At 36.5% G+C, this 15,195-nt stretch overlaps 1 protein-coding gene across 8 annotated transcripts in view; it reads right to left on the reverse strand.

Moving 5' to 3' along the window:
- Nucleotides 1-829: 829 nt before the first annotated feature.
- The window catches only part of LOC110379998 (syndecan), a 268,901-nt gene continuing 254,535 nt past the window's right edge, over nt 830-15,195 (reverse strand). Inside the window, exons 2-5 of one of the 8 annotated variants that reach the window (XM_049836298.2) lie at nt 6,147-6,552; nt 4,565-4,683; nt 3,430-3,547; nt 830-3,152 (exon numbers count right to left, since the gene is read on the reverse strand). In XM_049836298.2, coding sequence (XP_049692255.1) covers nt 2,980-3,152; nt 3,430-3,547; nt 4,565-4,683; nt 6,147-6,552 — 816 coding nt within the window. In that variant the 3' untranslated portion in view covers nt 830-2,979. Of the gene's footprint in view, nt 3,153-3,429; nt 3,554-4,564; nt 4,684-5,631; nt 5,863-5,892; nt 6,111-6,146; nt 6,553-15,195 lie in introns of those variants that run through there. The other 7 variants (XM_049836300.2, XM_049836299.2, XM_049836297.2 and 4 more) reach the window with 7 other exon arrangements.

The following is a 15,195-nucleotide window of genomic DNA, read 5'->3' on the forward strand; positions in this document are numbered from 1 at the left end:
TTTTTATTTTATAATTAAAGCACTGCATTATTGTTTTACTATTGCGGTTGAGTAAATAAAAAAAACTAAATCATATTGTGTTAAAAAAATTTTCAACAAGCTTTTCCTTAGTACCAGTGACTTTTGCACCCTCTCTCTTAGCTCAATTTTTAGTTCGGAAACCTTATTCTGACCGTAGTCCATAATAAAATCAATAACACTTCCAATATAACAGAATTTCAATAAACAATAAGTTCGGCACCTACAATTCCATACTATTTGACAGCTGTTTGGACCAGACGCATACGTGGCGCCACCCGGTGGCAGAAAAAATTTCAAAAACCCTCATTATTTTCAATTAAAAATAAATACATATTTAAGTATTACAAATTAATAACTAAAAAACTCCTATCTGAAGCATATTTTTATTTCAATATTTTAAATTGTCACAAAAAATCAAATATTATTTAAATAGATAAATTACAAATAAAATTCGATACTTTTAACTTTAAATTAATTGCATTTCAACGCTTTCGTTGTCAAAACAGCGGCTAGCGCCTATGTATACGATCGGATATGTTATATAAGCAAAGATTTTTAGAATTTTTTTACTTTGCATTCACTTCAACAAGCTCATTTTAGTTTTTATTTTTCTAAGCCTCAGTATGATTACTTGTAGGCTGTCTGTGTTTATTGAAATGAACGCATGTATTAATTAAACAGCGAACTTTGTAATCATATCGCATGAACTACTGCACATTGCTAAATTCTTTTCCTCTTTATAATATTAGTATCGATGTCCTTATTTAAAATTCGAATGATGGTTCTTGACTATGGTTGAATAGTAGCATTTTCTTTCTGGGTATATTTTGTAGTCTGTTTCTACCATAGATTACGACTACATAGTTCGTTGTTCACCATATAATAGATACTATCTGTTAGACTTTTTGTTCATGCGTGATATAATTTAATGAATGCATTCAAGCAACCAATGATTATCATAAAACAGAGTTGCAACAAAACACGTTAGTAGGTACAAACTAGTTATATTTGGTTACACAATATTATTACCGTATAAATTACTCAGTTTTATTAACTTCTAAAAGAATTTACAATTACAATGTACAAATTTCTTATTTCTAACGAGCGTTAACTCTCTACAGCTTAAATGTACCAATCCGATAGGAATGTATTTGGATATTTAGTTTTTTTTTGTTAGATTTTTCTAGAAATCAGCCGCTTGTTTGAATTATATGCTGAATAAGTATAAAAATTTAGTGCCATTTTATTGGAAGCACCGATGTTGTTGTAGGTCTAAATTCTGTGTCCTTTTTCGATCCAGCTACGGTCTAATTCTGAGCACTGAGGGAACGAATTATTAGGCATTTAACATTCGCGTTTGACAATGACCTTAATTTGTTTTCATCTCATTTCTTTGTTTGAAACTGGGATTTACGTCCGTTTTTATGATTATTGTGAATTTAAAGTAATTTCGATGCGCGAGCGGTTGAGATCTAGAAAAATCTAGAACAGGAGCGTTTCCCAATAACTAAGTTTCTAATGAAATGTTTTAAATTTCGACTTCTTTCATATATTTATACACTCAATGTTTCATTTATATCCAGTATCAGCTACACGTATAAGTAGTATTGCAGTGAACTATTAAAAAACAATTAAACATTTTGCTATTAACAATCTCGTTAATTACAGTGATCCATGTAATTTTTCTATTAATTTAAATAAATTAATTGACACAATGTGTTACTTAAATTAATTGAATTTAATAACACTGGCTATTTGCGTTTGCATTAGTAAATGTTTCGTTGAATTTGAAAGGAATGGCTTATTTTTGACTCATTTTCTGACATGTGACCGTGTGCCTAGATTATTCTAGAATATATCTGTGACCATAAACAACACAAGTGCATTCCATAAACGTCTTATTTACTAATGTCAACGATTGTTTAAAAGTATTTGAAATTCGAAGATGGCACACAAGCAAAATTACAAAGTAAAAGAAATCGATGCACAACCTATTTCCAGAAATTACAATCAAATAAAATGAGATTAAAATATCTATAACTAAATTAAAAAAACAATCTAAATAATAGAGATACGTCAATTCCTAAAATAATTAACCCCAAGGTGACAACAAAAATCTTAAATAAAATTAGTGTCTTAAAACTAAAAATAAAACCCAATTGTTTATGGTATGAAGTAGATTTCAATTGTAAATCAATGTTGGTATTGGATATTGATAAATAGGTACAATATTTGTTCAGTAAAAAAATAATAATTTCGATGACAAACTGGAAGCAAAATATTACAAAATCTACTTATTTTTTAGAGAGTTCGATCTAAATACATACACACATACATAATTATATTACACGTAATAGTCGTAGGTATGGACGTGTCCACAAACAATATTCAAGACTCCATAGTCTATGCGAAGAGAGTTGGCAATATACAGTTGAAGGAAAGCGGATGGCACAAAATTCATATTTTACAGACAAGATCGATCATTCAGAACAATACATGCGAACCACATTGGTCTTCCAACAGAGACTCACACCTCTGATAAACACCATTTCAAATCATCACACAAATGATTAAAAAACTTGGTCTCAAAGATGATAATTTAATAACAATTTAATTTCTATCATGCTGTCATCTCGTACAGAAAATATTCTGTATCTTTTGTACCGGGCTTGTACATCACTGTACATGCCGTACATTACAAATGTATCCATGTCAAACATTTATAGAACAATAAATAATTTCATCGATCGTAATTTTTTAAAATAAATCACAGAACAATTTTAGCCACGTTCATAAATTAATAAATTACTTTTGTTTATTTTGCCGCGCGTTTCGCGTGGTATGGTGTGTAACTGTCAAAATTTAAAAATGGAATGGCTGGTCTGCAGACGGTTGACCGGTCAGTCGAGGCGTGACCGGCGACTAGTAAATACGTGGCGTTGGTTGCTCTGTGTCGTCTCACGCGTAGAACTCGCGGTTGTTGTGACCCTTGCCGTACGACGCTGCGGCAGGGCTTCTCTTGGGCTCGTCGAGCGCGTACGACCCCTCGTCCTTCTTGCGCATTCGATATACTATGAACATCACCACCAGGATTGCACATAGTAGCCCTACTACTGCACCGCCAATCACGGCTGAAATCACAGAAAAAATACACGATTAATACAGAATACAGCTAGAAAATAATAAGAATCATAGACTTTTCGTCATTTTGAAGTATTTTCCCAAAAACTATCGACTACAAAATTGGTGTCTCTGTAAAAACCTCAGATTAGGAGGGCACGTTAAATCGTCGTCCCTGACTGTTAACTAACAGCTTTAGCTGGGGCCGTCAGCCTCATCCGAGCTCCACACAGTACCCAGCAAAAAGGTTTCCTTTCGCCTCTCAAATCTAGCAAAAACAATACATACCGGCGAGAATACCAGGCTGCGCGAAGAAGCTGGTGGCACGGTCCTCGGGCTTCGCGTTCATGATGACCACTTTGTCTGGCGCCCGCGTGTCCTGGTTCACGTTGCTGCCTGAAGGCTCCTGGTCCTGAAACGTTATAGCACTTCTTTATACAATTTGAAAAGGAGACTTGTTCACACCTTCTTTTCGCGAAAATTGGCCACAGAATAGGAAGATGGTAAGTCCAACAGTCTCAGCTCCCGAGCCTTTTTTCCAACTATGTTGGGTTCGGCTTCCAGTCTAACCAGGATGCAGCTGGGTACTAGTGTTTTACAAGGAGCGACTGCCTATGTGCCCTCCACAACCCAGTTACTCGGGCAACCCGATACCCCTTGGTTAGACTGGTATCAAACTTACTCAGTCTGTGATGATGATTGGTCGTTCACAAGAGCTGGATCTCTTTAATTTATAGACAGCGTAATCTGTGTCACCATGCGTCGACCTCGACGGATTTTCATATCTATTTTGAGAGAATTTTCGTGACAAAATGAGCGAGAATAGTTTGGTTGTATTTTAGGAACAGCTGTGTTTTGACGTTTGGGCCGTAGGAGCATGTTTAATTAATTAAGTGGTCTTGTTAGAGTGATGTAATAAGAAGGTCCTTATCAGAGACTTGTAAATTAATGGCTATAAAGTGGGCCAATGAGAGCTCGCTTCAATCAGGTTTTTTTTTTATTTTATTTCAAATATTCTGAATTCAAAAATTCCCTGACGGAATAGATATCGGGAATGCCCTCTATAATTAAAACGTATTAATCATCCCACATATTCGCCATAGTTATCAACAATTCCGGAATGTGACCGGGTTTTTCTGTTATCAGTCTAAAAAAAATGCTAATTCGATGGCATGCGACATCGCATATAAATAAACATTGTTTGTTTTGTAGAGAGAGTTAAAACTATATTAGATTTAGCTTTTGGTCTAATGTGATGTACCTATGACTAAAGTTTGCGTTTCTGATCGTCAAAGGCAAACTAGTTTGTAGCCCTTCTTAAGACTGGTTGTGAAGTGAAGAGAATGTTACAACTGACTACAAAACAAAAGACAGTGGGCGTGAGACTAAACTATTTATTAAAATAATCAAACAGTATACGTACGACTGGTGGCACGAGATCCTCGCCAGAGATGCTGATGTCTGTCTCCGGGCGCGAGGGTTGCTCCTCCCCCGCGCCTCTGCCCTCCTCGGAGGTCCCTTCTTGCCTGATCCTTGTTGTAGCTGGAAATTTACGACAAGACTCATTAGTTTACACGTCACCTGATACGAGGTAAATGTTTGCCCTAGAATGACGTCATGTTGTCAGGAAATGTGTGTTTGTGTTCTTCATTTGAAATCGTTTGATGTCTTTCCTTTTTAGTTTCTTATTCCTTGTTTTGACATCAATTTGAATTTGGATCTGACATCTATCAAGTATTTGAAAGAAAGTAGATTCGATTATGTTTTGCGATTGTGTTTTGTGATTGAATCTCTTTAGTTAATTGAGTAAAATGGATATTATTAAATTGAAAGCGAAATGAAAGGTTAGTTAGTTAATTAGTTTCGATGTTAATAGGAATTGTTAATCCTAATGACTTACACTTGATGGCACATTAATAATTCATACATTGATACATATTTACACTATTAATTCATGACGAAGACTATAAGACGATTAGCTTCCTAATTGTTCAGGAATTATTTAATGAGGAATTCTCTTGATAAGTCGGTTAAAGTATTGTGGGAACAGACGAATGCAATGGGCTCAAAATTTTAGAGCCCAGAGTGTAGGTTGAGAATCTCTAAGGAATTGGAAGGAATAAGACCAAGACCGAGATGACTAACATCGCTCATACAAAAGCGAAATACAAAAATATCAAAAGACAAAGGATTGGAAAAGGATCATACATGATACGGCATGAACAAAGCAGAAGAAGAATTTAAAACGGAAACTTCTAATAAAAACATCAAAATTACCAATGATATGGACAATATCGCTAAGCTAATGGTTTCATGAGATGAAATAGTTTCAGGGCTATATTACCTTCCACATGCTAACTAGTACTAGAAAAGGAACACTATAAAATGGATTCTAATGGCTGCATGATATAAACGAAGTCATGCGATAGATAAGAAAAAAATGGGTAATAACTCTCATAAAAATTTAAAAAACAACTACTAAAGACTTACCAAAATCCTCAGTTGGTTATAAAGTGTTTGACATGTATCATGAATTAATTAATAATTTTAATGAAATTACAATAATTACACACGCGTTCGACAGTATTGCTGTTTCAACAGTAACTGGCGTGCGTTTTAAACAGCAATTAGAAATAACTGCAGATAACAATAAAACTGTTAATTCAAGGTTACGGCGGTTATTGTAAAGAGATGAATCCGCTTATGATGAACTCCACTGGGTTAGTGACAATTATTTGTTGTGATACTGACCGTTTATCCTGTTAATTGTCATGTAAATGATTTATAGTACGCGAGCGGAGTATAAGAATACATTTAAAATACTAGTACGACGCATCGTCGAATGAAACATTTCTAATTTCAAATTAAGAGAAAATATTTGGGTCAGAGCTGGGAATTTGTGTCGTCTAATATTGATGATATTTCCCAAACGACAATGTCTCGTACGAAAACAGAAAAATAGAACAACGCAAAATAAAAACTGGCATGCTTCAGCCACTACTCACGAATGAGCACATCGATCGGCTTGGGGTCTGTTGGTGTTTGGAGCGGGGGTTCCACTTCGGGAACTACAGGAGCTTCTGTAGGCTCAGGGATATCTATGTCGTCGGAATCCGGACTTTCAGGTGTGATAGCTGTTTCAACGATGGTGCGTTCTGTTTCGTCTTTGTCGGTGGTGGTGATGCCATAGTCTTCGTCATCGGGGGGTCCGAAGGGCTCTTCACCTGATCCTCGGCCGTCCTCGTCGTCGGGGCCGGGGCCAGCTCCCCACCCGGAGCCCGAGCTCTCGTCTGTGTCTAGGCCCGAGCCATCATCAGCATTGTCGATGAACAGGTCGGGGTCCTGAGGCGAGTGGACGTCGTTTTGGATTTGAACTACAGTTTCTTCTGTTGGTTTTTCTGCGGCAGCGTCCTGGAATAGATAATAGGAATCGTGTTAGAGTTATTCTTGTTTAGGTTTAAGCATTTTTAAGGTTGATGGAGGACAAAAAACGTTTCATATAAAATCCAAGAAAAGTTTTCATAAAAAGAAGTTCAAATAAAATATTACTATTTAATGGTAAGTGAAAACCAAACCACTATCGCAACGATTTCAAAACTATGAAACTACGCAATGAAATCTGTTGCGTCGTAATGGAGAACACCGAAAACATCGTAAAGATATGATACAAACGATTCCGACAAAATAATAGCAGGGAATAAGAAAACACTTCTTTTTAGCACCCCATTCTGATATTATTACTGCGATAAGAGAAAACTGCTTTAACGCAAACACTACATTATATTGATCAAGTTGCACAGCTATCAGATGACGTGACCAGCGACCTATTTCGAGAAAAATCCCCCATTTGACGTACTGCTTTTTGAACTGACCTAATTTACTATTCGTTCCCAGATAACCACAAAAAGAAGAAAAAAATCTCACATTTTAAAACCATTCTAAAAATAGAAGCTTATAAAAATATATTACCCGATAGATAAGGTTCGCACAATAACAAAAAAATCACAGGTCCGTTGTCTACGTCACGATGTGTAACCGGCCGTAAATGGTTTATTTGATAACACGAGAACAAACACCAACTTACCTGAAAACCTTGCCACTGGTATATAAAATTCTAATGTTAGGCCTGATTACGATTTTATTGATAATTTTGATAGCAGATTGTCTGCTTTGCACTGTTGGCGTAAATTGTGGCTGCAGGCTCGGCGATCGATAGGCTTTTTGGGGGGAGTAAGGAGGGAGGGGTAGTCGGGAACATTCGGGTTCGCCCGGTCGCCGGTAGATGGTTTCAGAGGCTTTCGTTCAGGGGTGAATTTAGAACGCTTTCAGGATAGCGAACTAAGAAGTTTTGGTTTTGCACGCCAGATGTCATGCTCTCGTGGCGCGATAAAAAGCCTTGATATTTTATTTTTACCCGTTACTGTGACGGCTAATTGGGATTTAGTAAAATTGCAGTAGTTTAGTTTTAAGCATTGAGCCTATTTAAATCCACTTATGAAAATGTACAAAAAAATATTCAGAGAACTAACATCTTCAAACATCTAATATCAAAAAAATCAATAAGTCCCACACACAGTAAAAAAAATCCACACAAAAAATATCAGTAACGTTTGAAGATACATCAAAGTGATTGTTCGCAGCCACAAGAACGGTTTGCTGTCAAAATAAATACCTTTGGTCTGAGATGCGTCAGATGTGGTAAGTGACATATGTAATTTCTCTTCTCGACAGCCATAAACAACTTTGTACTTGAGGGATCGTGTGTGGGGGTACTTTGTATGGAAAATGGCTGTTTTGAGGTCTTGAAATAATTTTAGGGGTTCATATTTTGTTGGGTTTTTAACTAAAAATTGATTGGCCTACAATATTAATATGGCATACATTATTGTTTGAAACGTTAAAAAAAAAAAAGATTTTTCTAGATACGTGTCAAAATTATCTGCTCATTTTTCGATTGCACTTTTTACGTATATTTGGCTCTCTTTCGAAAATTCTATGACAACTAAAATATTTTTGAAGAACTGAAAATAATGAGCATGAATTTTAGTGTTACCAGACTTAAGAAATTTTCCTAGCTCTAAAAATAATGGAACCATTTCTCCTAACCATTAAATTACACTAGTGGGAAATCTGCTAAAACCTACTGAATATTCTCATTTTGTGTTGTTGGCAACAAAGTGGATTTTTCAAAAATCACACACCTGACGATCATTACTATTAAAAAATAAACGACTATCCGTATTCAAGTATTCTGTGCGATTACGAGAGTTTTATCGTAAATCCCATCCGGGTATAATGACAAATATTATTTATTGCCCGAGTATAGGGTTGCCAGTTACCCGGATGTGTTTGGATTTTACACCTTTGTTCGTTAGAAATTAATTGCGTTCCCAGTTTGTTGGGCATCAAAAATGTGTGTTGAATATTTTTATTTTGTTTTGATTTAATTATTTCTGTTTTACTTACGTTCTCTTCTATGTAATTTGCCATGTAAATCAATATATGTATTTGTACCTGATTTGTAAATTATGATTCATCCAATTTTTTATTATATTCATATGTACCTACATTTATTTTATTTTATCAGTTGGAATCTGAGAAGGTAGTGCAATTCTAATGCGTAGGATACTTACAATACATTTTACATACCTACTTATATTCCTTACACAATTAGAAATATGCACTGAAATCCGCAAAAACAGTAAAAGTGTCATCAGTGATTTCCTCATACAATTTTAGAGGTTTTTCGAAGGTACCTATTTACCCAATACTAGGCAACCCTATCAATAATGTGGGCGTCCTAACCCGTCGTATTTCGCTTAGCTTTATAACTAACTACAATACGATGGGACTAATGTACCCGTTGCTTTGCAGTCTTCATAAATCATTGATAGGGTTAGCTAAATTTTGTATTAGAGTATAAACTACAAACTTTTAGTCGGCCGATAGTTTGTTTGGGCTCAAAAATCAGTACCTATGAAGATGAATGGTGGTACGCACATTACAAAGATCAGGTACTTAGCTGTTATCAGACCGACTGAAAACTTTGATTGGTATGAAGATTAAATGCCTTCTATCGGGCAACTGTCACCTGACTTTTTAGTCTGCAGTGTATGGGTTTAATATAATGGAGATGAGTTTGAGCCCGGAAATTATTGTTTGTTTTAAAATGATTTATAGAAAAATGGATGTGATGGAAATACGTGGTTCTTTAATGGGTCGGTCCTCTATTTGGTTAGGAGATTGTTTTGGTAGGGGAAATTGAATGTGATCTATGAAGCTAAGCTATTTCATAAATCAAAATATTTAGTTTAGATGTTATTTATTATTTTTACTATTTCTTTCGTTCGCCTATACTTATTTGGAAAGAAGCAACTACGAAGTCAGTATGAAAACTTTAGTATGTACATATATTGTTTATATTCATATACCTATAAAAAAATGTTTATCAAATAAAAATGTACCTACAAAATAAAATACAATAGGTAATTAGAAAGATACTTTGTTACAAACGAGGAAGTTTCCCCAAAGCGTGTAGGTATTGTTACGAAAAACAAAACACTGATTACCTTTTAAAAGAAAACCTCATTACGGTTTTACAAACGTACCTAAGCTAATTAAAAAACAAAGTCATGTCGACGGGATCCATCATCCCCAAAAATTTTGGAGGCGGGATTAACCAACCTTTGTTACATCAAATGTTGGGATTACACGTTATATTGTAATGGCTACACTTGTGTGGAAAAATACGTTTTTCAGAAATAGTACGTACCTACATACAACTGTATTCTGTGTCAGTTTTACATATGTAATTCTTCAGATGACCAAAAACGAGAAAGTTAACTTATAGTAATCTTATAGATTTCATCAATCTTGATGGCGGTTTGTATCATAGTACGGGAATATGTTCAATACCCCGTCGACCGTTGATAACTGAAATGGTTGCTAGGCAACGTCTAGAACCTCCCACACCGCTGAAAAGTTTGTCAAGAACTAGGAACTACTTATAACATTTTTTAATTCAAATTAAATAGGTAATCCAGGAATAGAACCAATTGTTTCAAAATTTGAAAAGCTATGTTATATTTAAACAAAAGATACCCAAAGAGATAATTATACGGGTACAATGAATGTATTAATAGATTTGTAAAAGGAAAGTTAACGAGGGTACGGTAAAAGCTATAATTTTATCTAATTGCTTTATGGTTAATTTTGTTTACCGTAGATTTATGTGAACATTAAGATTTTTGTAGGTTGCAAGCATTGAATCATATTATCTGCATACTGTCATTTGAAGCTCTTTGGCAGGCGTGACGTGTGGGCTGAAGCCAAAAAGTCTGATAACCAGTCTTACCATGGAGTATTGGATTGCCCGGGTAACTGGGTTGAGGAGGTCAGATAGGCACTCCTTGTATAACATTGGTACTCAGCTGCGTCTGATTAGACTGGAAGCCGACCCCAACATAGTTGTGAAAAGGCTAGGAAGATGACGAAGTAAAAGGGGTTAAGTACCAAAGTACTTAATAAACACAAAACTCCCTTGTAAAACCTACCAAAGAGAATTACACTATAAACCAGAAATAACGTAACATTACGCGGCACATAAAAATGATAACAGCCTGTGCTTCCTACAGATAATCTTAGCTCTTCCTCTAACTTAGCGTGATTTGTATATCTCCATCTCTGTCGCTCGTGGCCTGATCGCAAAATGACGATAGGGAATATGAATGTAAATGAGTTTAAAACACGGAGTAAGAAAAGATTAGCGGATATGCTCTAACGCAGATAGGTCAGGCGCCTAGGTCAAATTCTTACGTTGGTACCTACGAGGTATTCGGGTTCTTTGAGACAACTGTCAACGATTTTTGATATTACAAAAATGGTCGAATCCGAAGAAGGCGTTTAACCCTTGTATGCCGGGTGCGCGGATCCACGCGAGACACAATTGATTTTCCATTGTTCTGTAATTAGCGGCATTCAAGCAGTTAAGAGCGAAGGTACTAATGTTCCTCGTAACACACCCGCATTTTGGCGCGCTACTTTCTTAGGAGATTTTCCGTCATGGCACCTCCGCTAGTCATTTTGTTCTCCATGGCTAAAAGGTGTGCTTGAGGGTAGTACGGTGTGTTATCTCTGGCTGAACTCCAAGTGGAGGAAACGTTTAGACATGTTTAGAATATACTTTGGGAAAGACACTCGGTATGGTGCTAGTATTGCTTGTATAATTGAATGGTTTTGAAGATTAAGTTCGATGATAGTTTCATATATTGGTCATAGAAATAAGCGAATTATCGCCATTCGGTCTCTAGACAATGTAGCATGATTCAAAGTTTTTGAAATATGTCTATGCCATGAGCCTTTTGATGTCAATGGGATCTGGACGGACATTGGAAAATCCGCGAAAAATATCACAACAACAACAGTATCTAACTTGGTATCGAACTCACGATCTATTTCGCAGCTTCAGCATTTCCTACTAGAAGACCCACAAACAACCTTTTACATAATCCCGTATAATCCCTTAAACACCGTCTGCAACACGGAACGGTATCAAAATGACATTGTTCCAACCAAGCAGTCCCATATTCATTACACATTACACCACAAAAAATGACCCTTCTCAAAAAACTTCGCGCCAACAATTCTCAACTCGGTTTTATAGATTAATCACACGAATAAAGGGCGACATTTCACAAAGGTACCTACGTACCTGGCAAGGGTAGGGATCAGTCGGAAATCCCGTGACCCGACGCTACTGGCCTAATGACTGGCAAGTTCCCGTTATTCCGGGATCGACGCAATTAATGCAATGTTTTTGTAACGTCATGTTAGATAAAGGAATTGGGTGTTGAAGGTATTTCGTTTTATTAGGTGTTTTTAGGATCTGGATTCATCAGCGTGAGTTTTAGAAATGAGTGATCTGTTTTTGTAGGCCATATAGTCACTACTGACATCAATTAGATAGAACCTGGTGCAGGCTTGAGTTATTAATAACAGTATTCTTGATCAGAGTTTGTAGACAATTCGAGTACATAGCGACAAAGTACCCTTTTAGTGGTCTTGAATGCACCACTAATACATTTTTGTGCTCTGCATGAGCTTCCACAGAAAAAATACGAAAGCACAAGTTAAACAGAAACAGCCAAATAAAGCAAAGAAAGTACAAAGTAATTACACGCACATGGCTCACATAACAAACTTCCTGAAGTTCACATTACGTACATAAGGTGCCTGATAATCACTCCAGCACGAAACTTTGCTCTTACGTCATCGTACGTGACTTTGCCTCTGTGATTCTGCAAGGAGGTGTATTCACTTACTAGATGAGACTTTTTTCATATTCGGCAGATTTATTTGGCACCTGGTGTATTTCTGTATATAATTAATAATATGGGTTGAATTTTAGGCACAACGAAATGAATAGTATCCTATCCTATTGTGTAAATCTATGCAGGTTACTACAAAAGAGGTTAAAACTGTCTCCCTCATTCATTAAGCACGGCTCGATATGCCACCGACGACGCCCTTAAACCGGCTTAAAAAGTTAAACAACGCCACTTTGCGAGAGGCCGTTAAATATGCGCTGAATTTGAAAGTGGGCGCAAAAGGCAACTGTTTAGAATGTACAAAGTTTAATGGAAAACCGTTGCGCTAAGGGAATATTAAAGGGATAATGGGCTGGTTGACGTCAAGGCTGTGAGGACGTTAGGTCTAATCGGTGAAGTTACTGTTGCTAGGTATGTAGATTAAACTTGCTTCTACGACCCCAAAGTTGGCTGTGCACGCAAAGGTGTGCTAAGGATTTGCCTTGTTTTAGTACGCCAAGAAGGATATTACACCCACCACGTAGGTAGCAAAACTTCATACTTGTTCTCAACCTTTTTGGAGTTCAATCAGATTTGAATTTGGAACATGTATTCCATTTTGAACCCTACATGGCTGGATTGAGTTGTATCAGGGATCGTTACCAAGAAATACGCAGAAACACCATTGGAGTATTTACTTCGACCAGTAGTGCTGTTGTTTGAAACCAGAGTATTCCCAACAAATTCCAACCCAAACCTTTGTTAACTCTTCGTTCCTAGAACTGTGCTTTGATAACCGATCCGAAAACTATTCTATCTCAAATACAGGGCTATACTCCAATATCGGCCGTTCCTGTTGATGTGCTTCCTAGAGACAGAATTTTGACTTTAGACCCATAAAAGTCAGCGGGGCCCAACAGGGCCAAGGTCTGCCGGGGCTGCGGGATTGTTCGAAAAAGTTACCACGGCCCTGGTACATAAAAGGCTTACGACGGAACACGACGGTTTTTAGTCAGTAAGAGTCTGACACTCCCTCACCGCTGCTAACCCACAGCGGGAGGGGTCATTTGATGATTTTTGACGTCGTTAAAAAAAGACCCAGAAAAGTAATGTCAAATTTCTATCTCTAGTAAGCGAAACAATAGATAGATAGAATATAGGGAACGGCCTTTAGACGATATACTGTTACAGCCTTTTTGTCGTCCCACTGCTGGGCACAGGTCTCCTCTCACACGAAAAAGGATTGAGCATTAATCACTACGCTTGTTCAATGCGGGTTGGTGATTTCAGACTTTATAGTCCAAGTGTCCTTCATCTTTTTTTCCAGCCATTGGTGTCTTATACATCATATACTTAGAAAGTACATACAAACTTAGAAAAGTTGCATTGGTACTTGCCTGACGTGGAATCGAACCCACACCCTAATACTGGAGAGGTTGGTTTTTTGCCCACTAGGCTTCGTAGACGATATGTATCAACACAGTCCAACGAAGTAAAGTTCAGATAAAGTAAGGATCCAAATATAGTCTTCGAACGTGTCAATTAAGACTCGATTGTCTGCGAATAACTCGTTCACACAAGGCTGTCCGGATCTCACAAAGTTCCCGAGTTATTTTTGGATCAAAAGTTACGCCTTTGATTTTCTCTAGACTATTCCCATGTAGTTAGTTTGGAAGTAGCCACCAGTTCATCTAATTTAAGCTTTACAGTGTGTTTGGTAACATTGTAAAGCTTTGTATTATAGATAGATACTCCAATTGTAGATCTTATTTGTTTTAATGGATGGAAATTCATTAAATTATAATTTTCAGATAGATAGACAATCAGACTCCTGCTAACTAAAACCCACTGTTCTTTCTGAAGCTTTTAAGTACAGAATTCGAGCAATTTTGTTAGCGAAATAAAATTTTACGAAAGTACTTGCTTGGTGCTTGTGGCTTGAATCAATTTCTACAATACGGTCGACATTTATTGACACATAATTCAACAAAGAATAACACAAGCTCACACGTCATAAAGTAACAATTTCCTGCAAGAAACAAACTGCTGGATAACACGCCACTTCAAACATGTCAGGAAAGAATCGATAGTCCGGAATAAACTAGTTCACACCAGTTTATAGGGTTGTCAAGAACTTGGCGGGAACTTTTCTTTTGTCTCCATTCGTTCTGAACTCCAATATGACAGATGGTGAAGTTTTGTAACACTTTATTGAGGATTTGCCTCTATTATTTTTACTGTATAATATGAAATAAGTTTGGACTGAGTTATTTATTGAGCGGCACGTAGTTACAGGTAGATTTATTCGCAGAGTTTCCAAGTTAAATGGGATTTTGATTCATACGTAGGCGCCGCAAGAGTTTGCTTATTATTTTCTTGATAGCAAAAGATTCTTGTGAACTTTATTTTTGGTTTGATAGATTACATGATATTGTGTCTTAGGCAGACAATTATAGGTATAACTTAGGTATAATATCACGTTAGATTCTGAAAAAACTTCAGCGAGTTATGATCTTGTATCAACCACCCACGTCTTACCAATTTATATAACTTCATTATAATGGGGAGAATTTATTGATATGATATTTTGTTAGAAATATATTACTTTGTCTTTTTGGTCCCAAAAAACACCAGCTAAACCCCAATTTTTATTTCTAACCCATTGAACTTTAACAAACGTGTTACTCTTTTCGTTCACAAATGGTTATCTGCTATCTGAATGTTCTGCAGTCCAATTTAAATCCAAACG

The sequence above is a fragment of the Helicoverpa armigera genome, chromosome 3, assembly GCF_030705265.1.
Source record: "Helicoverpa armigera isolate CAAS_96S chromosome 3, ASM3070526v1, whole genome shotgun sequence".
In the NCBI taxonomy this organism is placed as follows: domain Eukaryota; kingdom Metazoa; phylum Arthropoda; class Insecta; order Lepidoptera; family Noctuidae; genus Helicoverpa; species Helicoverpa armigera.